Source organism: Xenopus laevis, chromosome 3S (assembly GCF_017654675.1).
Source record: "Xenopus laevis strain J_2021 chromosome 3S, Xenopus_laevis_v10.1, whole genome shotgun sequence".
NCBI lineage: Eukaryota > Metazoa > Chordata > Amphibia > Anura > Pipidae > Xenopus > Xenopus laevis.
The window spans coordinates 6,308,860-6,335,455 of record NC_054376.1 but is presented as its reverse complement, the minus strand read 5'-3'; the positions used below and the strand labels follow the sequence as shown (position 1 = coordinate 6,335,455).

At 42.1% G+C, this 26,596-nt stretch overlaps 1 protein-coding gene and 1 long non-coding RNA gene across 2 annotated transcripts in view; one reads left to right on the top strand and one right to left on the bottom strand.

The window, feature by feature from the left end:
- b4galnt3.S (beta-1,4-N-acetyl-galactosaminyl transferase 3 S homeolog) overlaps positions 1–19,524 on the bottom strand; it is a 34,452-nt gene extending 14,928 nt beyond the window's left edge. The window contains exons 1-6 of the mRNA XM_018254849.2: positions 18,643–19,524; positions 9,164–9,267; positions 6,261–6,356; positions 4,026–4,116; positions 785–885; positions 640–707 (exon numbers count right to left, since the gene is read on the bottom strand). Of these exons, the coding sequence (XP_018110338.1) occupies positions 640–707; positions 785–885; positions 4,026–4,116; positions 6,261–6,356; positions 9,164–9,267; positions 18,643–18,781 (599 nt within the window). The 5' untranslated portion in view covers positions 18,782–19,524. The remainder of the gene's footprint in view (positions 1–639; positions 708–784; positions 886–4,025; positions 4,117–6,260; positions 6,357–9,163; positions 9,268–18,642) is intronic.
- A 519-nt stretch (positions 19,525–20,043) lies between these two features.
- Positions 20,044–21,713, top strand: LOC121402063. Its single transcript, XR_005966509.1, has 3 exons — positions 20,044–20,349; positions 20,775–20,866; positions 21,617–21,713. It is a non-coding gene; the product is annotated as an uncharacterized LOC121402063 (long non-coding RNA).
- The last annotated feature ends 4,883 nt before the right edge of the window (positions 21,714–26,596 follow it).

Below are 26,596 nucleotides of genomic sequence, written 5' to 3'. Positions count from 1 at the left end.
AGGCCCCCATGTACGTGCCGATAAAAGCTGCCGACAGACTGGCAGCTTATTGGCCCGTGTGTCAGACAGATCTCGTTCGCGCAGGTTAAAAAATTCCGTCGGATCGCAGCCGCATCTGTTCGTGTATATGGTCCAGAGATGTGACCGCCCGTACCGGATGCATTATGATCTGATCATTGGGCCCTAGGGCCCACGATTGGATCAGCCCGATATCGCCCACTTCAATGTGGGCATATCCGGGAGTGATCCACTCGTTTGGTGACATTGCGAAATGAGTGGATCTCTACGTCTATGGCCACCTTTAGTCATATATTTATATATTTGTATACTTGTTGGTCAGACTGGTCAGAAACTGACCAGCAGGTGGTGCTGTTGGAACAAAATTCATTCATATTAACAGCACATGTATCCCTTAATATCTTGGAATAAAAAGAAAATAAATAATGAATGTAAAGGACAAAAGTGCTTAGAATATCCCCCTCATCAATTTTACATTCACTTATTTTAAAGGTTTACTTATCCTTTAAATCTGTAGCTTAGGTTTATCCCCTGGTCAGTATGTGACAAATGGCACAATCTCCAAGCAATCATTCCTGCCATTAGTACATCTTCCTCTGGACATGAGAGCCTTTGTCTCACCTTACTGTGATAGACACTTGATCCTGGAATTTTCCAAACTCTCCTGGGGCCGTCCATTGTTTCCCTGTCTGTGGGAGAAGCAGAAAGGGTGAGGGTGGATGGTAATTGTATTTGGCTCATCTGCGTTGGGATGAGTTATACTTACTGGGCCAACTCTGCACATAAGGGACAGTTTTTCAACCGTGTGGTCCTTACTCAGCCAAAACTCTGCGTTGTCGTCAGAAGATACAGCAAACTGATATTCACCTGGAGGAAAGAGGATCTATATAATAAGGCCCATAGGTGGATTTAAAGGAATGCTTGGGAGAAGCTAAAATCCCAAAACCAACACCAATCATTTGCACACAGGATGGAGATATTATACATGGAATTGACACTGTATTTATCCTACTGTGTGTTCTGGGGTATTATACATGGAATTGGCACTGTATTTATCCTGCTGTGTGTTCTGGGGTATTATACATGGAATTGGCACTGTATTTATCCTGCTGTGTGTTCTGGGTATTATACATGGAATTGACACTGTATTTATCTGCTGTGTGTTCTGGGGTATTATACATGGAATTGGCACTGTATTTATCTGCTGTGTGTTCTGGGGTATTATACATGGAATTGGCCCTGTATTTATCCTACTGTGTGTTCTGGGGTATTATATATGGAATTGGTACTGTATTTATCCTACTGTGTGTTCTGGGGTATTATACATGGAATTGGCCCTGTATTTATCCTGATTTGTGTTCTGGGGTATTATACATGGAATTGGCCCTGTATTTATCCTGATTTGTGTTCTGGGGTATTATACATGGAATTGGCCCTGTATTTATCCTGATTTGTGTTCTGGGGTATTATACATGGAATTGGCCCTGTATTTATCCTGCTGTGTGTTCTGGGGTATCATACATGGAATTGGCCCTGTATTTATCCTGATTTGTGTTCTGGGGTATTATACATGGAATTGGCCCTGTTTTTATCTGCTGTGTGTTCTGGGGTATTATACATGGAATTGGCACTATATTTATCTGCTGTGTGTTCCGGGGTATTATACATGGAATTGGCACTATATTTATCTGCTGTGTGTTCCGGGGTATTATACATGGAATTGGCACTATATTTATCTGCTGTGTGTTCTGGGGTATTATACATGGAATTGGCACTATATTTATCTGCTGTGTGTTCCGGGGTATTATACATGGAATTGGCCCTGTATTTATCCTACTGTGTGTTCTGGGGTATTATACATGGAATTGGCGCTGTATTTATCCTGCCGTGTGTTCATGGGTATTATACATGGAATTGGCAATGTATTTATCCTGATTTGTGTTCTGGGATATTATACATCGAATTGCCACTGTATTTATCCTGCTGTGTGTTCTGGGGTATTATACATGGAATTGGCCCTGTTTTTATCTGCTGTGTGTTCTGGGGTATTATACATGGAATTGGCACTGTATTTATCTGCTGTGTGTTTTGGGTTATTATACATGGAATTGGCCCTGTATGTATCTGCTGTGTGTTATGTGTTATTATACATGGAATTGACCCTGTATTTATTTGCTGTGTGTTCTGGGGTATTATACATGGAATTGGCACTGTATTTATCTGCTGTGTGTTCTGGGGTATTATAAATGGAATTGGCCCTGTATTTATCTGCTGTGTGTTCTGGGGTATTATACATGGAATTGGCCCTGTATTTATCCTGATTTGTGTTCTGGGGTATTATACATGGAATTGGCCCTGTATTTATCCTGATTTGTGTTCTGGGGTATTATACATGGAATTGGCCCTGTATTTATCCTGATTTTTGTTCTGGGGTATTATACATGGAATTGGCCCTGTATTTATCCTGCTGTGTGTTCTGGGGTATCATACATGGAATTGGCCCTGTATTTATCCTGATTTGTGTTCTGGGGTATTATACATGGAATTGGCACTGTATTTATCTACTGTGTGTTCTGGGGTATTATACATGGAATTGGCCCTGTTTTTATCTGCTGTGTGTTCTGGGGTATTATACATGGAATTGGCCCTGTATTTATCCTACTGTGTGTTCTGTGGTATTATACATGGAATTGGCACTGTATTTATCTGCTGTGTGTTCTGGGGTATTATACATGGAATTGGCGCTGTATTTATCCTGCCGTGTGTTCATGGGTATTATACATGGAATTGGCAATGTATTTATCCTGATTTGTGTTCTGGGATATTATACATCGAATTGCCACTGTATTTATCCTGCTGTGTGTTCTGGGGTATTATACATGGAATTGGCACTGTATTTATCCTGCTGTGAGTTCTGGGGTATTATACATGGAATTGGCGCTGTATTTATCCTGCCGTGTGTTCATGGGTATTATACATGGAATTGGCAATGTATTTATCCTGATTTGTGTTCTGGGATATTATACATCGAATTGCCACTGTATTTATCTGCTGTGTGTTCTGGGGTATTATACATGGAATTGGCCCTGTTTTTATCTGCTGTGTGTTCTGGGGTATTATACATGGAATTGGCACTGTATTTATCTGCTGTGTGTTTTGGGTTATTATACATGGAATTGGCCCTGTATGTATCTGCTGTGTGTTCTGTGTTATTATACATGGAATTGACCCTGTATTTATTTGCTGTGTGTTCTGGGGTATTATACATGGAATTGGCACTGTATTTATCTGCTGTGTGTTCTGGGGTATTATAAATGGAATTGGCCCTGTATTTATCTGCTGTGTGTTCTGGGGTATTATACATGGAATTGGCACTGTATTTCACCCATGTGTTCTGGGGTATTATAAATGGAATTGGCCCTGTATTTATTTGCTGTGTGTTCTGGGGTATTATACATGGAATTGGCACTGTATTTATCTGCTGTGTGTTCTGGGGTATTATACATGGAATTGGCACTGTATTTATCCTGCTGTGTATTCTGTGTTATTATACATGGAATTGGCACTGTATTAATCGTGCCATGTGTACTGGAGTATTATACATGGAATTGGCACTGTATTTATCCTGATTTGTGTTCTGGGGTATTATACATGGAACTGGAATTATATACCCGGCACACACACTTATCCCTGCCCTCTTGCCGACAACTACCTGAGTGGACAGCAAAGTTCAAAGTGCAGGGAAGGCATACAACAAACCCAATGATCTGGGTCCCCTTGTCCCCTAGGACCCCCTACCCATAACCACAGGGTCTGCTGTATGGCATTTAAATCACTGGCAACAGGGACAACACTACAGGCAGATAAAAGTGCAACTTGGCTCAAAGACTGTTTCCTGGTTATCTTACAGGAATGTGGGATTCCACATATTGCAGCCCAAGAAAATGAGCCTGTTATGAATATTTAGCTCTGTCTCTGCCTTGAGTTGGAGTCTGTCAGTCTCTTACCTTCTGTAGCTGGCTGCAAATAGCCAAAGATGCGCAATCCATAGTTTGTCCACTGGGGGGTCACAGCGAGTTTGCTGACGGTGGTGCGCACCTAAAAGTAGGAAAGGATTCGATACTTTGAGATTCCGAGAGCCAACACCAATTTTTGTGACAAAATTTCTCTCCCCGCTCCTATTTTGCATATGCAAATTAGGAGTCAGATTCAGTTCGGCCGGGCAGAAGGATTCGGAGAATCCGAAACCTGGAAAAAAGGCCTAATCCTGGATTCAGTGCATCCCTAACTGTTATAAACTGCAGCTGAAAGCAGAATTTAAAAGTTACTTTCTGTTCTCTGGGTCTGACTCTTGAAAAAATGTAGCTGCAGTCAATTTTCTTCCAGGTCTCTTAATAAGCTTTTGCAGAAGTCAGAACCAGCAGTGCAGAGAATGTAGTGCAGAGAATGCACAACAGGTAATGCTTTCAGCAGCAATTACATGTTAAAATAAAAAAATAAAACAAACCACAGTAAATGCTAAACGTATGTTGGAAAGTTGCTTAATATTACATTTTCTTTCATGATGCAGTTTTTGGGTGGAGTTCCCCTTTAATGGGGATTCTACAGATTCTAATGTTCCCTTTGTGCCGTTATTTTATAATATCATTTATGATTATCATAATCGGTTTAGCAAAGAGATTTTATTTCATAACCTGTTATTTTAAAGTTTTGAGGTGGCAACCCTTTCCCTAATACAATTCCCTATATAGCCCAAAGGGTTGAGATGTTCTCTGTCCTGCTCTTTAACCAGATGACGAGAATAAAATCGGATCGGAATAGGACGCAAATTATTCATTTATATAGGATGGTAATATGTGCATACAGAGTCCTCCAATCATAGCTCAGGGGGACGAAAGGGGTTAAACCCTGCTTTTGCTGCTTCACTATAGAAAAGCAAATTAAAGGGGACATAAACGTTCCCTAATATCGACTCTTCAACGTCAACCATCTCATTAGATCTAACGAGATTAAGGTGAAATTTTTGACTTGCCAATTATATCCTATAATTTTGTGATGGTGGTGCCGTTCCAGCACCTGGTGATGACATCACAGAGCTGGTGCTGCTTGCTGACATCACTACTGGAGCACCAATCACCAGCCTGTACCCACTAGATGCCAGAGATTTGCAGATGTGATATTCGGGGGGCAAGTAGCTGTAGCATTAAACTCCCAGTTGAAGACCCATTAGGTACTAGTGGTACCTTGTCAACTCCTTGTTGTCTCCTTTCTACTGGTCAGAATGCTGTGGTAGGTGCTCCTTATTTTATATTGAGAGCTAATCTCTATTCAGTGGGGTAACCATTGGGGAGCAGGTCTCTTGATGGGGGGACCTGAAGTCATTGCGGGGACCAAAAAAACCCCCAACACTTTGGGGGCCACAATTCATATCCTATCACTGCTTTTCTATTTAGTGCTGGTGAGTATGGGGTGGAAGTGGGCTCACAAGTAAGGAGGCTGCAGGGGGGCCTGTGGTTCAGTGTTACTCTGTTCTTGTTTCAGACCCTGCTTGTATGCTGCCTCTACTGACCCAGCATAAACTATAGTAGTACTTATCCGTTATCTACTGTGTATCCTGTGCTTGAATGGCTGCCCCCTTTGCTACACAGCAGCTTCTTTATATAAACTATAGTAGTACTTATCTGTTATCTACTGTGTATCCTGTGCTTGAATGGCTGCCCCTATGGCTACACAGCAGCTTGTTTATATAAACTATAGTAGTACTTATCTGTTATCTACTGTGTATCCTGTGCTTGAATGGCTGCCCCCATGGATACACAGCAGCTTGTTTATATAAACTATAGTAGTACTTATCTGTTATCTACTGTGTATCCAGTGCTTGAATGGCTGCCCCCATGGCTACACAGCAGCTTGTTTATATAAACTATAGTAGTACTTATCTCTTATCTACTGTGTATCCTGTGCTTGAATAGTCGTCCCCATGGCTACACAGCAGCTTGTTTATATAAACTATAGTAGTACTTATCTGTTATCTACTGTGTATCCTGTGCTTGAATGGCTGCCCCCATGGCTACACAGCAGCTTGTTTATATAAACTATAGTAGAGTTTCTGAAGCAAACACACCCATTGAACCAGAGCATCACAACAGTGTATTATATTTTCATTCTTTAAAATACTTTTTTTTCATGTTACTGTTCCTTAAAAGAGCTGATGGTTACAGCGTGCAGGTCATACCACTCACATGGGGGTACAGGGGGAAGTGCAGATTACGCCTCAGTTGTTGTATGCTGCTCCCACACCAGTCCTCAAAGACATGCAGATTGGCCTGACCCATGAACTGCAAATATAAAAAGAAAAGGATTAAAATAAACCCATTTTCCAGCATCAGGAGTTCCTAAAGCAAATACAATGTTGCTGTATAAAGGATGAAAGTGGGAGAGGGTATTTGCATTGCAAGAACAAATGCACGTGCTGAAGGCTATCGATTCCATCTGGAGGAAAAGAGGTTCAGGCATCAGCAAAGGAGGGGGCTCAATCAAATAGAAGTTTGTTTCACAATCTGAATATAAATGAGTTGTATCTTTTTAAATCTATAAATGAGCCCTGCAATTTAAAGGGAAAGGTATACGTTACAGAATAGTATACCAGTCACTGGGGGGTAGGGCAATGGTTTTTGTATGGAAGAGAAGGAGCCCTGGGATTTGCTACTCAATTTGGTTTGCAGGGGGGCAGGCAGAGATTTATCCAAGTCCATAAAGGAAGCTTTGTGCTAATGATCGGATTGCACGGTTTCCCCGCCGACCCCCTAACCCATTACAATACGTCTCTATCTCTCTTTTCCATTAGAGGAAGCAAAGAGCCGTCTGTACTGGGATTCCCGGCTATTAATGGAGATGCAAAGAAGATCGGTATCAGGGAGGGCTCGGTATTTGGGCCCAGTTTTATATTTTCCATTTGGAGCTGGTAGGTCGAATTTCAGCTCCTCTGTGTCTTGATCTGATGGCTAAAACTCACCCTGGAAGGGAAACAGCAGAGAAACCATCTCCCTTTCATTGCCAATCATATAAAATCTGTAGTGCTGGCAATGAAAGGCAGTGAAGGGGTTAAAGTGGTGGTCCACCTTTCAGGTAACTTAGAAATGCTAATTCTAAGCAACTTTTCAATTGATATTCAATTTCTCTTTAGGGCAGAGACAGACGAGAAGATTCGGGAGATTTAGGCGACTAATCTCTCAGAACTGCCTCCCCGACGGCTAGACTATAAATTGCAGGATGGCACTCGGAGCACTTTGTTTTCCGAAGTCGCCTGACGAGGAAACTTCAGGCAACTTCGGAAAACAAAGCGACTTTGATCCTAGCCGGCAGGGAGGCAGTTTGGGCCGATTTGTTGGGCAACTAATCTCGCCAAATCACGACGTGTGTCTCTGCCCTTAAAGTTTTTGAGTTATTTACCTTCTTCTTCAGATTCTTTACACCTTTCAGCTAGGGGTCACTGACCCATCTAGCTACAAATTTACTGTTATTGCTCATTTTTATTACTCCTCTGTCTATTCACGACCTCACCTATTCAGGTTCCAATCTCTCATTCAATACCATGCATGGTTGCTAGGGTAATTAGGATTGTAGCAACCAGATGGCTGAAATTGCAAACTGGAGAGCTGCTGAATAAAAGACTAAATAACTCAAAAACCACAAATAATAAAAAAAATGGACATCAATTGTCTCAGAATATCCCTCTCTACGTCATGCTAAGTCTAAAGGTGGACAACCCCTTGAAAAGTCGCCCAGAGACAAATCGCCTCTTCTTCGGGCGCCTGATTTCCGCCAAACTGCCTCCCCACCAGCTAGAATTTAAATCGCCGGTGGGATGGCACTCGGAGCACTTTGTTTTCCGAAGACGCCCGAAGTCGCCTCCCAAGGAAACTTCGGGCGACTTTGGAAAACGAAGTGCCCTGAGTGCCATCCTGCCCGTGATTTCGATTCTAGCTGGCAGAAAGATTAGTCGCTCGAAGAAGATGCAATTTGTCGCCAGGCGACTTATCTCGACGAATCTCGACGTGTGTCTCTGCCCTTATAATTTTTGAGTTGTTTCCCTTCTTCTTCAGGCTCTTTACACCTTTCAGCTAGGGGTCACTGACCCATCTAACTACAAATTTACTGTTATTGCTCATTTTTATTTCTCCTCTTTCTATTGAGGGCCGAGGCCCTCTTCTTTTTCAGGTTCCAGTCTCTCATTCAAAACCATGCAACCAGGTGGCTGAAATTGCAAACTGGAGAGCTGCTGAATAAAAAGCTAAATAACTATAAAAAAAAATACTATTATTGCTCATTTTTATTACTCCTCTTTCTATTCAGGCCGCTCCTATTCAGGTTCCAGTCTCTTATTCAAATCAGAGCATGGTTGCTAGGGTCATTTGGATCGTAGCAACCAGATGGCTGAAATTGCAAACTGGAGAGCTGCTGAATAAAAAGCTAAATAACTCAAAAACCACAAATAATAAAAAATTAAAATCAATTGTCTCAGAATATCCCTCTCTACATCATGCGATGGACAACCCCTTTAAAGAGGCACACATTCCCGTAGCCCCGGCCAAATGTTCCTGGACTACAACTCCCAGTATTATTTAATATATCATAGGAGTTTAAAGTGCATGGAGAGAAAACAATTCATTTCAAATATCAATAGGGTGTTATTCTTCCGACAATACTATTGTTTCCCCGTCTGGAGGGGTAAGGCTGCACATTTTATGATAGAAGAAGAAACTTTTTTTGTGACAGGTGCCCTTTAAGGGAATATCTAATGGCTCTATCCTGCTACACATACTAAGGACAGAGGTAGGTGTGTGACCTTCACTTTCACTAATCTCACAGGTGTGACAAATCCACCAAACAGCGAATGGGATGTGAGGAGGATGTGAGGGATTTGACTGTCAATTGAGCAAAAGCCCTAGAGCCTTGAGATTCAGATTTATTTGCTAATAACACAATATACAGTGTAATGTCAGGCACCCAGTCCTGGGAGAAAATACAGAAGCACCAAGGGAACCTTTATTTTCCTATAATGTGTACTTAAAGGTCAAACTAAAGTGCCAATGGAATTTACCTTTATTTATCTCACTCTCTTTATAACCAGTAACAGACTCACCTCAGGGTGGGATTTTGGTGGCTTGTAAAACTCTAAATTTGGATGAAGAGCTGGAATGTTCTTGTGTGCCAGAGCTTTGCCGAGCTCACTCCAGCTGCTGTATCCTAGGAAAGATGGAAAATAAATACACAGTGACTGGAAATGGCTCTGAGTACCACGTGTCTGAGGCTGTCACCCTTAGTTACCACCGTCTTGTAGAGGAGATTGGGTTCCTGTAAATGTGCATAGCAGTAGAAGTGGGATAACTGGTATAGTAGGGAGAGATGGAGCCTATAGTAACAGTGGGATAATAGTCTCTGGGAAGGGAGTGTGACTGTGGGATAGCAGGTATAGTAGGGAGAGATGGTGTCTATAGTAACAGTGGATAATAGTCTCTGGGAAGGGAGTGTGACTGTGGGATAGCAGGTATAGTAGGGAGAGATGGTGCCTATAGTAACAGTGGATAATAGTCTCTGGGAAGGGAGTGTGACTGTGGGATAGCAGGTATAGTAGGGAGAGATGGTGCCTATAGTAACAGTGGATAATAGTCTCTGGGAAGGGAGTGTGACTGTGGGATAGCAGGTATAGTAGGGAGAGATGGTGCCTATAGTAACAGTGGGATAATAGTCTCTGGGAAGGGAGTGTGACTGTGGGATAGCAGGTATAGTAGGGAGAGATGGTGCCTATAGTAACAGTGGATAATAGTCTCTGGGAAGGGAGTGTGACTGTGGGATAGCAGGTATAGTAGGGAGAGATGGTGCCTATAGTAACAGTGGGATAATAGTCTCTGGGAAGGGAGTGTGACTGTGGGATAGCAGGTATAGTAGGGAGAAATGGTGTCTATAGTAACAGTGGATAATAGTCTCTGGGAAGGGAGTGTGACTGTGGGATAGCAGGTATAGTAGGGAGAGATGGTGCCTATAGTAACAGTGGGGTAATAGTTTTGAGGATAGGGATTGTAGCTTACAGAGCTTTGCATTCAATATTAGGGAGAGTTGGCAATGAAGAATCAGATTAAATACCCTTAGGGGGAGATCACTGTGTTTCTGGCACAAGAAAATGCCCCTGTGGAAAAGTGAACTTGTTCCTCTGACGTAGAAGTTCATTAATTAGATATTACCTGTTATCCTGCCGGCCTATAAACACCTGCTCCGTGACACAAATATAACACTGAACAAACAGCAAACAAGATAATTAGCCGGTGCTCTGACATGGAAGTCATTACCTGTTTACCTGCCTGGGCACCTACAACGAACACCCAGAAAACATACACCTGAGGTTTGAGGACAGACAGACACTGATGTGCGACACAGACACAAGTCCATTGACGCCACTTTATCAAAAGGAAACTGACCAATGCAATTTCCCAATTATAAGGGAAATTTCACAACAACAGATATTACTTACTCTGTGAGTAAAGCTACTAGCCCGTAGCAACCAATCACTAATGAGCTCTGAGTCACCTGCACTAATATAAATTCAAAACAGAAATCCGATAGGTCAGGCTTGTCTGGGCAAATTCAAAAAGCAATATCAGGAACAAGAGTTTCAAGAAATAATATATTATATTATTTGATAATTATATTATAGAATAGAAAGTAGCAATAACAATACATTTGTAGCCGTATAGAACATTTGGGGTTTTATATTAAGATGGGGTCAGTGGCCCCAATTTGAAAGCTGGAAAGATTTAGGAGAAAAAGGCAAATCATTTTTAAAAACTATAAAATAATAAATAATGAAGACCAACAAGTTGCGTATTATAACTATAAGTTCATGTCTCTATTTCTGCACCCAGGTTTGACCTGGGGATATGGAACAGTTTGCTATTCCCCATCTGGCATCAATTACATGCTTAGAACCTCATATTATTTTCTTAATTACTCATCCGTGGAAATTAATTTCCCATTATCTCGTTAAAGCTGCCTCATAGAAAGAGCGAGTCCCGCTTCATCGTTTATTGGAAGTCAGGATGCAACTTTACCCCACAACATTTTAGTAGATATACTTGTCCTTTAACTACAGTGAGAAACAATATAAGTTACTAACAGCTCTACACCCGTTACCATGTCTGGTGCAATATTGTTTTTTTATCAATTTCAAAGTTTTAACTCAACTCAGAGTTCACTGTATACTGTAACTCAGCCGCAGCCTTGTGCCTTTATATGGTCACAGAACAACCCCTCAGTGACTTCTAATATCCTTATCATTTACAGTAGGGGGTACATTATCCCTTATAATACATGAGTGATACTCAGAGTTCCCTGTATAACTCAGCCTGCAGCCTTGTGCCTTTATATGGTCACAGAACAACCCCTCAGTGACTTCTAATATCCTTATCATTTACAGTAGGGGGTACATTATCCCTTATAATACATGAGTGATACTCAGAGTTCCCTGTATAACTCAGCCTGCAGCCTTGTGCCTTTATATGGTCACAGAACAACCCCTCAGTGACTTCTAATATCCTTATCATTTACAGTAGGGGGTACATTATCCCTTATAATACATGAGTGATACTCAGAGTTGCCTGTATAACTCAGACTGCAGCCTTATGCCTTTATATGGTCACAGAATAACCCCTCAGTGACTTCTAATATCCTTATCATTTACAGTAGGGGGTACATTATCCCTTATAATACATGAGTGATACTCAGAGTTCCCTGTATAACTCAGCCTGCAGCCTTGTGCCTTTATATGGTCACAGAACAACCCCTCAGTGACTTCTAATATCCTTATCATTTACAGTAGGGGGTACATTATCCCTTATAATACATGAGTGATACTCAGAGTTCCCTGTATAACTCAGCCTGCAGCCTTGTGCCTTTATATGGTCACAGAACAACCCCTCAGTGACTTCTAATATCCTTATCATTTACAGTTGGGGGTACATTATCCCTTATAAAACATGAGTGATACTCAGAGTTCCCTGTATAACTCAGCCTGCAGCCTTGTGCCTTTATATGGTCACAGAACAACCCCTCAGTGACTTCTAATATCCTTATCATTTACAGTAGGGGGTACATTATCCCTTATAATACATGAGTGATACTCAGAGTTCCCTGTATAACTCAGCCTGCAGCCTTGTGCCTTTATATGGTCACAGAACAACCCCTCAGTGACTTCTAATATCCTTATCATTCACAGTAGGGGGTACATTATCCCTTATAATACATGAGTGATACTCAGAGTTCCCTGTATAACTCAGCCTGCAGCCTTGTGCCTTTATATGGTCACAGAACCCTTCAGTGACTTCTAATATCCTTATACATGACAGTAGGTGTATATATCCCTTAAAGCTGTCTGTTGCCAGTGGCAATGTGGATAAGAAGGCAGGGGATAAGCTGGTTGTCGTGTAAAAACTGAAGATCTTGTTTAATAATTTAACAGCAATAAAAAAAAAAAGGTTATGTAAGGCTTATCTTTCATTTCAAGTCTCTCTTATTCATATTCCAGTCTCTTCAGCACATGGTTACTAGGATAATGTGGACCCTAGCAACCAGATGGCTGAAATTGCAAACTTCCCCTTTAATGCAAATGATTCTCAATTCCTTGTTAATGTGAGGCATAATATATATATATATATATATATATATATATATATATATATATATATATATATATATATATATATATATATATATATATATATATATATATATATATACTGGACTGGGGTAAAGTTCCCCTTTAAAAGTATGTTGCTTTCCTATGCATTCATATCTATATGTACAGTCTCCCCCTTTGCCCTGGAGGTGTTTTTGCAGCAGCAGCCAGAAAGGGAATAATGACCGTGTTCATTAGCAAATCAATGTCAGGGAAGATTGATGAAATCTCATCAGTAATGAAAGGCGCCTCCTATAATGAATATGTCATTGCCGCACTCCTATCCAATTTGGGAATGTTACCGCTGATCATTTGTTTATTGCATAACATGCCATGTTGAAATGCAGAAATAGTTTTAAGAGACAGAGCCCAAGAACATTAGGCGGAGCCAATATGTAAAGCAGTGTCTCTTTTCCCAAAGCTGGTATGAAAATAGTTAAAGGAGAACTAAACCCTAAAAATTAATGTGGCTAAAAATGCCGTGTTTTATATACTGAACTTATTGCACGAGGCTAAAGTTTGAGCTTGTCAATAGCAGCAATGATCCAGGACTTCAAACTTGTCACAGGGGGTCACCATCTTGGAAAGTGTCTGTGACACTCACATGCTCAGTGGGCTCTGATTGGCTGTTGAGAAGCTAAGCTTAGGGCTCGTCACTAATTATCCAGCAGAAAATGAGCTTCCCTGGCTGTAATATAAGCTGATGCTACAGGTTTGCTGATTATTAAATTCTGATGCTAATTGCACTGGTTTCTGTGCTGTCATGTAGTAATTATGTGTATTAATTACTAATCAGCCTTATATTGTGACATTTCTATTCTATGTGTACTGTATATTGTGAGTGGCTCCCTAAGCTCAGTAAGTGACAGCAGCACAGAGCATGTGCAGTGAATCAGCAGAAAAGAAGATGGGGAGCTACTGGGGCATCTTTGGAGACACAGATCTTTACTGCTAAAGGGCTGTGGTTGCCTTGGGCTGGTACAGAAGCACAAAACATCATGTACAACATTTCTAGCTACTTCTTTAGTTAGGCTTTAGTTCTCCTTTAAACTACAGCTCCCAGCATCCCACAGAGGAAGATTTATCTGTAGCTTTATACAGCACCTTCTCACACTGTGGGGCACCTTTACGTCATAGTGAATGGCTAATTCTAAGCAACTTTTCAGTTGGTCTTCGTTTTTCCTATAATTTTTTTAATTATATGCCATCTGACTCTTTCCAGCTTTTTAATGGGGGGACACCGACCCCATCTAAACAAAACAAATGCTCTGTAAGGCTCCAAATGTATTGTTATTGCTGTTTTTCTTTTCAGGCCTCCCCTATTCATATTCCAGTGTCTTATTCAAATCAAGGCATGGTTGCTAGGGTAAGTTGGACCCTAGCAACCACATTGCTGAAATTGGAAACTGAAGCGCTGCTGAAGAACAAGTTTAACTCAAAAACCACAAATAATAAAAAATGAAAACCAATTATACAGCTAAAACTACATCATACTAAAATTGAATTTAAAGGTGAACAAAACCCCTTAACTGTCTTTTGATTTTTTTTAAAATTCTCAACCCTACTTATTCTCACCCTTAAAGGGGCGGTTCACCTTTAAGTTACCTTTTAGTATGTTATAGAATGGCTGATTCTAAGCAATTTTTCAATTGGTCTCCATTATTTATTTTTTTTAGAGTTTTTTTTAATTATTTGCCCTTTTCTTCTGACTCTTTCAAGCATTTAAATGGGGGTCACTGACCCCATCTAAAAACAACTGCTCTGTGAGGCTACACGTTTATTTTTATTGCTACTTTTCATTACTCATCTTTCTATTTGGGCCTCTTCTATTCATATTTAGTGCAACCTGACTGCGGAAACTGAAAACTCAAATAACTCAAAAATCACAAATAATAATAAATGAAAACCAATTGCAAATTGTCCCGGAATATCACTCTCTACGTCCTACTAAAAGATCATTTAAAGGCGACCCTGCCATTGCATTTCCTTCTCTTTTCCCAGAATGCTTGCTCATTGTCGTGGTCCTTTAAAACAATCTCTCCCTTTTCAGTTCAATGTAATGTGGTTTCACTGACTGTATCTGATAATAAGATCTATGAGGAGGCCATGAAAACAAAGAAGTGCTGTTGCCCTGGTTCAACCAGTTTGTCCCATGTTGTACATTTTCCTGCAACAGAAAAGGAATTCCATAGAGATAAAGTCTTGGTTTATTATGTTTTTAAAGGACAAGGCACCCTGAGGCCAGGTCTGGGTTTTTTTTGGCAGGTTTATGGTATAAATGATGTTCTTTGGAGCAAAGTTTGATATTTAGGGCCACAGGTAATGCTGGCAGAAGTGGTGTAACTAGAGTGGGGCCCCCAGCAAAAAAATCTTCCGTGTGGCTTGGCGCACCCTGATCCCATCCAACTTCCAAACCCTCCCACACACTTCCCTACCCACCTCTGCCCACTTTCAACCCACCTCCACACACTTCCCACCCACCTCCACCCACTTCCCACCCTACCTCCACCCACTACCCGTCCCACCTCCATCCACTTCCCACCCCACCTCCACCCACTACCCGCCCCACCTCCACCCACTACCCACCCCACCTCCACCCACTTCCCGCCCCACCTCCATTCACTACCCGCCCCACCTCCACCCACTTCCCACCCCACCTTCACCCACTACCCGCCCCACCTCCACCCACTTCCCGCCCCACCTCCACCCACTTCCCGTCCTACCACCACCCACTACCAGCCCCACCTCTACCCACTACCCACCCCCCTACACCTGTTGGGGGCACCCTGGGAAGACAGAAGAGTGAGGAATTGTGGGTGACCCCTGAGTGTGCATATCAGGTGGACAAGTCAGCAACTTTTGGCCTGTGAATGGGGTGCAAACCATGGCCTCCAAGCAGATATACTGTACGCATGTGGGCTTTGTGATACTGAATATGGTTTGCAGTATGGGGCCAAAATGTTTGCAACAGGCTGATTTAGCCAATCTCTAATTCCGGCCCTGTAAATATAATCTACTGGTGCCCTGAACTGGTCAGACTGGTGTGTTTGCTTCAGAAACACAAATTTGGTGGCAGACTTTAGGGGATTGAGGCCTCTCTTCCTCAATTGGCCCTTGTACAGACTATACTGCACCAAATAGCGACAGTAGGGTCAGGGTTGAGGTCCAGTGTGTAAGGCATACACCCCAACTGTCCCGGGAAACAGCTCAACCCGCAGTCCCGCATTATACTGAAAAGTCCCAACTTTCTCTGCATTGAACAGCCAAAAAAGTAATTATAACAATTTAGATAAGGAGGTCCCTTGGGAAACGTTAAGGCCCCCATACACGGGGCGATAAAAGTTGCCGACAGACAGAGTAGGCAGCTTATTGGCCCGTGTGTGGGGCCCTCCGACGGGCTTCGCCGATCAATATCTGTCGGCCAGATCTCAATCGGGCAGGTTAAAAATTCCCATCGGATTGTGGCCGCATCTGTCAGTTGATGCGGTCCTGCGATCTGACCGTCTGTATTGGCAGCATTGTGATCTGATCATTGGGCCCTAGGGCCCACAATCAGATCAGCCCGATATCACCCACCTCAATGTGGGCATATTGGGGAAAGATCCGCCTGTGTATGGCCAGCTTTAGACTCACAGCTTAAAGGGCAAGTCACCTTCAGTAGCAAAACTGTAATAACTGGGGGGAAAAAACACAGAAATGTGTTCAAACTTTTATAACCTGCCAAATGTTGTAACATAAACATGGTAATTAGGGGGTGTGGCCACAAAAATGGGTGTGGTCAAAAGAATTCGCCCCACTACACGCAGCGTGTGTAAGGCAGTGCCAGCCAAGCCAGTTGACAAGCTATTAATTAAAATTGGTTTTAAATTCATTTGAAAATGTAATTTTTTGTGGAGATGGGTTGATTTTGCAAGAATGGATTCTTTTGATACTATTTTTATGTTTATCAATTGATAGGGGTTTTTTTTGCCAATTCAGGATTTTTTGAAAGCCGTTTTCTTGTATTGTTGATTTTGTATTTTTAATAAAAAATCCCTATCTGCGTGCAAGTGTACGCAAAAATATGGAGATAACAGCAATGCTTTGAAATTATACAGAAAACGTAGCAAACTTAGATTATTCTTTATTCCCATATTGAAATGGAACAGGTAAAAATCACAAGGAATCTTTGCAATTAAACCTCGTTTATGCCATCGTACAGGTGATATCAGGCGCAGTGACATCATAAAGCGTGACAGTGCCAATTGCTATGGTGCCAATTGTCTAACATTTACATAGTTAACAAAAAGACGACAAGAAGTGACATAAATCGCTGACTATTATTGTCACTGGCAGAGGAAGCGTTTTTTGCAATGCAGATGGGCAGCAATAAAGTCATTTATAAACAATGGGCAAATTTGCTCCGGGGCAGTAACCTACAGCAACCAATCGGTGATAAGCTTTTTTTTCAGCCAGCTGCAGGTTGAGCACTGAAAGCAAACGTCTGATTGGTTGTCACGAGGGTGCAAATTTGCCCCTTGTTTATAAATGATCCTCCTAGTGTAAAGTGCCCACGGTGAATTTGATGACATACACATTCAGGGGGATCCATCAGGTTATATCTCATAGAACTGCTTTTATTTATTTAGGGAATGGTGCCAATGGCCCTGACTGGTTTTTGACCAATACCATACCTCCCAACATTTTGGAAGTAAAAAGAGGGACAAAATATTTTTTTCCCGCATGTAGCGCAGCAATTTTTTGACCACACCCCTTTCTGTGGACACACCCCCTAATTACCATGTTTGTTTTACAAAATTTGGCAGGTTATGAAAGTTTGAAAATATTTCTCCTTATCTTAGCACCTGTTAGCTGTTCTGGGCTCTCTGCTAAAAGCCAATTAAGTGAGAAACTTTGTTTCTTTTTCTGGCTGTTCAGTGCAGAGAAAAGAGGGACTTTCCAGTACAAATGAGGGACTGCGGGTTGAGCTGTCAAAAGAGGGACGGTCCCTCCGAAAAAGGGACAGTTGGGAGGTATGCAATACATCAATCAGATACTGGGCAGTGCCATCAACTGTTTCAGCTTACCTGCATTGTCAGAAGGTAATACCTATATGCATTTCCCTCTGCCTGTCCCTAACCAAAGCTGCTCTCGCTGCACAATGTAATCTCTCTGCTTATATCCAGGTTTTGGAAAGTACCTATAAAGCCATTTCTTTTGCTTGCACTGGGTCCCTTTGCCTTTACCTCTAGACCAGGGGTCCCCCAACCTTTTCTACCCGTGAGCCACATTTAAATGTAAATTAAGTTGGAGAGCAACATAATCATGCAAGAAGTCCCTACAGGTGCAAAATATGGAATGTTATTGGCAATTATAATGGTAGTGGACTTGCAGACTACACGAGGCTCTGTTTGGCAGTACATTTGGTTTTTGTGCCACTAAAACTTGCCTTCAAGCCTGGAATTCAAAAATAAGAACCTGCTTTGGGGTCACTGGGAGCAACATCCAAGAGGTTGGAGAGCAACATTTTGCTCATGAGCCACTGGTTGGGGACCACTGCTCTAGAACAGCGGCCCCCAACCTTTTTTGCACCACAGACCAGTTTCAAGCAAGACAATTTTTACAAGGGGGGGAGGGAGTAGATGCATGGGTGCATTTCAGGCTTACCAAAAAACAGTACAAACAGAATTTTGGTCCTTATCATGAACACAACTCTTGTAATGGCAATGGCACACCAGGGAGCTGGAATTGCAAGTAATTAGGAACTTTTTCATTGTTTTTGCAGCTATTATATACAGCTGGAACCAGAAGTGGCCCAGTTCGGCACAGCTCGAGGCCTGCTACTAGTCCTCAGCCTGGTGGTTGGTGACCCCTGCTCTAGACCATGCCCCCCCATTACCCTGCCACTGACTTACTTCTGTTCATGGGGTTGCCATCAGAAGAGGTTGAGAGCTGCAGAAAGACCATAAAGAATCCCAGGATGAGGATCAGTCCAACCACAATCAGCCACATGTGCTTATTCAGCATCTTCAGGGGGAGCGGGCGACCCCTCATGGTGGCCGCCCGCCTTCTGCGCACCTGGCTTGGCACCGTCGTGTCAGTGTTGCTTCATTCACAAACTTCTTAATGGGCAGATGGGCATAATGTCTTCTTGCCTCCTATTGCCGGACTGTTAGATGTGACCTGGGAACTGCCCAGGTTTTGTGCACCTGAGAGTCAACTCGCTGATGACTCTTGAAGCTCTTAAGTCCTAGGTTTATTTAACAAGTATTTATGGTAGCAAGGACTGTGCCCGCAGGATGCTCCAGTCTCTTGATTATATTTGGCGCCAGCACCCAAACCAAGGATAAATCCAGAATGAATGGTGCCAGTGTTTGGAAGGAAGCGTCCCGGGCGATGGATATTCAGTGTGATGTTTAAACTGCGTGACAGCTTCTTGCTTTCCTTCTTCCTGCTCTTACCTGCCTCACTTCACCTGGATGGCCCAGCCCTCATTCCATAGCCGGCCCCTGCACCTGGCCTGTTCTTCCTGCTCTGAGTGGCCCCTTGCTTCACACCAGCTCACTCTCTTTCTCTTGTTACCTTGACGGCTCCGTCCCTGGGGCTTACCCACTTCTCTCCTAGGGAGTGGTAATTTTGCTCTGCTCCTCCCCGCTCCTTACTGTCAACAAGCTACTGACAAGCCATTCTACCTGGGGACAGGCTGAGAACTTTGCTGTGCAACCCAAGAGGTAAAGGATACCTCTACTCCATAATGTGTATCTTATTAACAGTCCTATTTAATGCTGACACAGTTTTCTGTTTTATTACTGGTCCATACGTTATCTATGTAATACAGGTATGGGACCTGTTATCCAGAATTATTGGGACCTGGGGTTTCCCTGATAACGGATCTTCCAGTAATTTGGATCTTCATACCTTAAGTCTACTAGAAAATCGTAAACATTTCATGAACCAAATTGGCTGGTTTTGCTTCCAATAAGGATTAATTACATCTTAGTTGGGTTCAAGTATAGGTATGGGACCTGTTATCCAGAATACTCAGGACCTGGGGGTTTCTGGATAATGGATCTTTCCATAATTTGGATCTTCATACCTTAAGTCTACTAGAAAATCATGTAAACATTAAATAAACCCAATAGGCTGGTTTTGGCTCCAATAAGGATTAATTATATCTTAGTTGGAATCCAGTACAAGCTACTGTTTATTATCACAGAGAAAAAGGATTTTTAATTTGGATCGTTTGATTATAATGGAGTCTATGGGAAACGCCCTTTCTGTAATTCAGAGCTGTCTGGATAACGGGTTTCCGAATAAAGGATCTCATACCTGTACTAAAGGTTAATTTAAAGGTGAACAACCCCTTTTATCCATCTTTCTAGGCCCTTTCCTACTGATCTTCTATTCTGACTTCCAATCTGCTGTTTGGTTGGTGGGATCATTAAGCCCAAGCAACCAGATAGCATTGAAAATTCCAGTCCTAGGAAGAATCTTTAACACCTTTATGTTACAGCTTTGAGTGCAGTTTGGAATTATAATCGCCATAACTCACGCTGCAGGACTCTATTACGGTGTTCTTTGGAGCAGGTGACGCTGAAGGTGCCATGGATAGAGACATACAGGTACGGGATCCATTATCCAGAAACCCAGTATCCAGAAAGCTCTGAATTACAGAAAGGCAGTCTCCCATAGATTCCGTTTTACTGAAATAAAATTTTTTTTAAAAAATGATATCCTTTTTCTCTGTAATAATAAAACAGTACCTTGTAGCAAAAAAACCAGCCTATTGGGTTTATTTACTGTTTACATGATTATCTAGTAGACTTAAGGTATAAAGATCCAAATTACGGAAGGGTTCATTCTGGAAGAGCATTCTGGAAAACAGGTCCCATACCTGTACTAGAAAAAACTGTGACCTTGACCCTAGATCCATAAACAAAGTTTATTTCCATGTGAATGGAATTCATAGACTTTTCCTAATTAGCAAGAACTTGTAGAACCGGGTTCAGATTAATGTTAATGTGACTTTCCTCTGCACCATGTTTAGGAGAAACAAAGCCGAATGCAGGAGGTCAACAAATACAGAGATTAACGGCTACTGGAAGGACCTGCTAGATATAAAGGGAAACATTTGTATAGGTAAGTTGTTTTATACATATACAAAGTACAGTATGGGACCTATTATCCACAATGCCTGGGGCCAGGGGTTTTCCGGATTATGGATCTTTCCATAATTTGGATCTTCATACTTAAAGTCTACTAGAAAATCACATGTACATCAAATAAACCCAATAGTCTGGTTTTGCTTCCAATAAAGATTAATTATATCTTAGTTGGGATCAAGTACAAGCGACTGTTTTATTATTACAGAGAATAAGGAAATCAGTTTTATAAATTAGGATTATTTGATTATAAGGCCAGAACTAGGGTTGAGCATCAGGCATGTGCCAAGGCCAAAGGCTTGCCTTGGGTGCCAGTACTTGCTATCTGGGTTCAGCTCTAAGGACCAGACATTTGACTAATCTTTATTTTTCTGAGTAAGAACACGTGCCCTGTAGCCCAATTGCAACTCGAATGGCTGCCCACATGGCAATGGCATATTTATATAAATTACTGTAGCATTTCTAAGGCAGACCGGGAGTTTTTAGCAGCATAGGGTAATACACTATATATATATATATATATATATATATATATATATATATATATATATATATATATATATATATATATATATATATATATATATATATAACTTAGGTTCACGTATACAGGTCCGCCATCAGGGGGCACAGGGGGTACTGCTGTACCAGACCCGGGCTTGAAGGGGGGACGGCTGTGCTGCATTTTTCAAAATGTGCCGTCTCGCCTCTCCTGAAATTCCTACAGCTGAACAGCCGGACTGCCGAACAGCCGAAGAGGCGAAAAGACCCGAAGTCACGAAAACAGGCAAAGTTGAAGTCCTGAAGTGCCGAAAAGGCAAGAAGTCACGAAAACAGCTGAAATTGAAGTCCTGAAGCAGCGAAAAAACCCAAAGTCACGAAAGGAGACGAAGTTGAAGTCCTGAAGCCACGAGTTCAATTCCTCTGAACACCAATGTGTGTTTTTTTATTTTTTTAAATCCCCTGGTCACTAATGTATTATTTTAATATAGGCCCCTACCACCAATGTTTTTTTTAAAAATATTCACTGGGGTCCCAATTTTTTTTTTTAAACTTGTAAGGGGGGCCCTGGTGCCAACGTTTTTTTTTTAAAAAATATTCTCTGGTGCCCCATTTTTTTCTAACTCTTATGGGGGGCACTGGCAACAATGTTTTTTTTTAAAAAAAAACTCTTATGGGGGCCTTGGTGCCAATGATTTTTTTTAACTTGCAGGGGGGCCTTGACCACCAATTTTCTTTAAAAAAAACTTTTATGGGGGGCCCTGGTTCCACAGGTTTTTTTAACTTTTAAGGGGGCCCTGACAATCATTGTCTTTTTATTGTGTGGGGGGTTACCTTTATAAGTGCTGATGTCTGTGTGGTCTTTTAACTGTGGTGTGAAGTGGGCGGGATCTGGGGCGGGGCTTGGGGGCTGGAGTGGTTTTCTAATGGCGGCCCTGCACGTACGTGTATAAGAATCTGCCTCAGCCCATCATGACCCTAGGTTACCAGCTGACAGGGGAGTGAAGGCAAATGTAACTTGTATGCACTTGTGATTACCTAATTGTGATTCATATGAAAACTCTCAGTTGATAAGGATCATCTCACAGCAGACCCATTTGTTTGTTTACTGTGATTTAGCTCCAGTTTATACTCACGTGGCACCGGCTGTGCAAACTCGCCTGAAATAAAAGGAGGAAACACTAAGGGCTATTCCACACGGGGAGATAGCGACGCGTTTGCGGTCGCGGCGACAAAGCGCCGCGACAGTCGCCGCGACCGGCGCAGGCGACAGTTTTGTATGGGCGCCTATGTAAAAACGCCTGTGCTAACCACACGAGGCGATGCGCTTTTCAACAGTCGCCTGAAAAAGCCTGGCGAGGCATTTTCAGGCGACTGTTGAAAAGCGCATCGCCTCGTGTGGTTAGCACAGGCGTTTTTACATAGGCGCCCATACAAAACTGTCGCCTGCGCCGGTCGCGGCGACTGTCGCGGCGCTTTGTCGCCGCGACCGCAAACGCGTCGCTATCTCCCCATGTGGAATAGCCCTAAGAAGTAGCAAGTTACTACATGATAAACTCTTGTTTCACAAGAAGATTAGTTTCTTTCACATTATTGCTGATTCAGGTATTGCTATCAGTGGGCCGTAAACATTCTCATGCACTGATTGGCTCCAGGCTGCCACTGCCGTGGGAATGTTGCACTGCTGGTTATACCTCTCAAACTAAGTAAACAAAAGGCCTAGGGGCCCACCAGGCTTTTTTCCAGGTCCCAGGCATGCAGGTCCGGACTGAGAATTAAAATAGGCCCTGGCATTTCAGGTACACAGAGGCCCAATCAGCCCACATAGAGGCCCAAACAGCCCCCTAAATACGGCCTTTCTACTGGACCTTATAGCAGCCCTTCTGGCATTTGCCAGAACCCACAGATTGCCAGTCCGGGCCTTACGGCATGCCAGTCTGACCCTGACCTCTACAATTAAGTAAGCAAAGGGCCTAGGGGCCCACTGAGACTGGGACCCAACGGGTTTTTTCTCCGCGCGCCGGCAGGATTCGGTTCGGGATTCGGCCAGGATTCGGCCTTTTTCAGCAGGATTTGGATTCGGCCTGGCCGAACCGAATCAGAATCCTAATTTGCATATGTAAATTAGGGGCGGGTAGGGAAATCAAGTGACTTTTTGTCACAAAAGAAGAATTTTTTCCACTTTTTCCTTTCCTGACCCTAATTTGCATATGCAAATTCGGATTCGGCTCGGTATTCGGAAAAATCTTTCACCAAGGATTCGGGGATTCGGCCGAATCCCAAATAGTGGATTCGGTGCATCCCTAATAAAAAGCCACAAAAGCAATTACAATAAATTAAATTGCTTAAAGGGGTGTTTCATCTTCGGGTTAACTTTTAGTATGTTGTAGAATATCCCTCTCTACATCATACTTAAAGTTAACTCAAAGGTGAACAACCCCTTTAAGTCATATCAATTTACATGGATGCTTCAGGAGGTACTCTGTTTAGCCTCCCCATCACCCACAGTTACTGCCGAATCTCCCGCTCCCTGTGATTCGCACCTAAATTATGGAAACCACCAGGCGGGCGCCTCTGTTGTAGGTGAGTAAATGCTTAAACATTATTTAAATTAATTGAATTCATTTAAGTCAATGGGGAAATTTCAAGCAAGGTCCCCTGGAAGTCGCTCTAGCAAAAGCCACATAAAGAGGCGCCATAGATTACAGACATATTTTCCCATAACATTCTCAAGCGGCTGCTTACAATTACGCCGGATTTGTTCACAGAGGTACGTGGTTGCTGAAAACTAGTGCGCCGGTTTTAATGTGCCGCTAGTTATTTTAGGAAGAGGCAATTAATAGGCTACTAAATCTCCACGAATTTGGGTTTGTGTCTCTGCCCTAAGCTTATGGTCATTCTGACTCTGGGCCCTTTATGTTTCATATATAGCTCTATGGGCTATGGCTTGGGGCATGAGCTACCAGGTGGGGCGTGGCCTTATTGTGTGGGCGTGGCCTTATTGTGTGGGTGTGACCAGAACTGAAGTTACCTCTAATGGCAGGCAAGGAAAGGCAAATTGCTCATAGCCAACACTAACAAACCATGTACAGGTATGGGATCTGTTATCCAGAAACCCATTATCCAGAAAGCTTTGAATTAAGGAAAGGCCATCTTCCATAGACTCCATTATAATCAGGAATGCACTAAATCCACTATTTTGGATTCGACCCAACCCCTGAATCCCTCGCGAAAGATTCGGCCAAATACTGAACCGGATCCTAATTTGCATATGCAAATTAAGGATGGGAAGGGGAAAAAAATTTTACTTCCTTGTTTTGTGACAAAAAGTCAAGCGATTTCTGCCGAATCCTGCTGAAAAAGGCCGAATCCCGAACCGAATCCTGGATTCGGTGCATCCCTACTTGTACTTGATCTTGATCTAAGATATAATTAATCCTTATAGGAAGCAAAACCAGCCTATTGGGTTCATTTATTGTTTACAGGATTTTCTAGTAGACTTAAGGTATGAAGATCCAACTTATAGAAAGACCCATTATCCGGGAAAGACCCCCAGGTCCCAAGCATTCTGGATATCAGGTCCTATACCTGTACTAATAAATGCCTTTACTAATGCCATTTCCGATCCCTAAGGACATCACAACGTTTCTATTAGGAAAACCAATCCCACATCTGCCCCGGCAATCACAAAAATTGGCTAATCATGTCCTCACTGCAGCTAGATTGACCATTGCCAGGAATTGGAAGTCCACTGTGTCCCCTACTATCACTGAAGTACTGCAGAGAACCAATGCAAACAGGGAATTCGACCTTAGGATTGCATGGATACAAAATCGAGTCCAACAACATCTGGACGTTTGGGACATTTGGGAACTCCGTGGTCTGACGGAGGTTCGTCCTCCATTGGCCTCTACCACGGCTATCACTGGTTAACTCTGCAGCCTCCATTGTGATGTTCTCTTGGATTGGTGACCCTCTGTTTTGCTATATATTTCTCTTCATTTCTCTTGTATTTCCTTCAATACTGGGCGCATACCTGTTCTGTCTTTTTTATCCCCTTTCTCCCTTTTTTTTGTTTTTGTTTCTTCTTTCTCCCCCTTTTCCCACTCTACCTTTTCACGTTTCCTTTCTTTACCTGTGATTTTAGATAAAAAATTAGAGCCTCCTTAGCTGTACACACAGTTACTCTGTTTTATGAAGATGTTGACTATTCTTTGGTATGACATGATATATGCTTATCCTTGACTATGTTGATGATCAATGCATTTTACATGTACGACTGTATTTTTTTTTTTTCTGCTCTTTCTTTAATAAAATTATAAGTTACAAAAAAAAAAATAAATGCCTTTACTGCTATAGCCATCAGTATATATCAGTTATAGAACAACGAGGTCTTTAAGACGCACCTTACACAGGTTCCACCTATACGGATTGAGGAGAGGGTACAAGGGGGGTTTCACAACAACCACTTCATTGTTCCTCCAAGCACTGGAAACAGAACAAGTGTATATGTAAAGAGTAGGCTGAATGTCATTGTGTGTATTTTCATCAACAAAGTGCATTCAGCCCATTAAAGCAACAACAAAACCTATTGTGCATCTGTCTGTGCCCAGTGCTTGTCTGAAGTCCCTTCCTTGTATTTAGTGTCCTCTACCTTTTCTCTAATTAACTGATTTAATCTGATGGGAACAGTTTTGTGTGATCACTTGGAGTAGGATAAACAGCCTGGGAACATACCAGCTTGAAAGTGTCACTGCACCACATCTACTGGATAAAGAATTAGGCTAGAAATGTTCTATGATGGTTACCCTGATTGTCCCATAATAAACAGATTGGCAATTTGATTGGCCAGACCCTTTTTTTTTTTATTATTATTAAACTGAAAAAGTTGCAGCTTCTTCCAATAAACAAAATAAAATGAAAAACATTTGTGGCAATTCATTATTTATTCAACATTATACAGAGTTGTCACGCAGACACATACATACACAATAACGTTTTCACAATAGTGTCGCTTTAAGATTATTTGAGTCGTGTAAACTAGTGATGAGTGAATCTGTCCCGGTTCGCCGAAAAATAAGCGAAACTGCAGAAAAAAACCCGCAAAACTGCAAAATTCTGCGAAAAGAATTGTAGTCAATGCTTTTACGCGCGACAAATTTTCTTGCTCCAAATGCATTAAAGTTAATGGACGTTTTTTCTTATG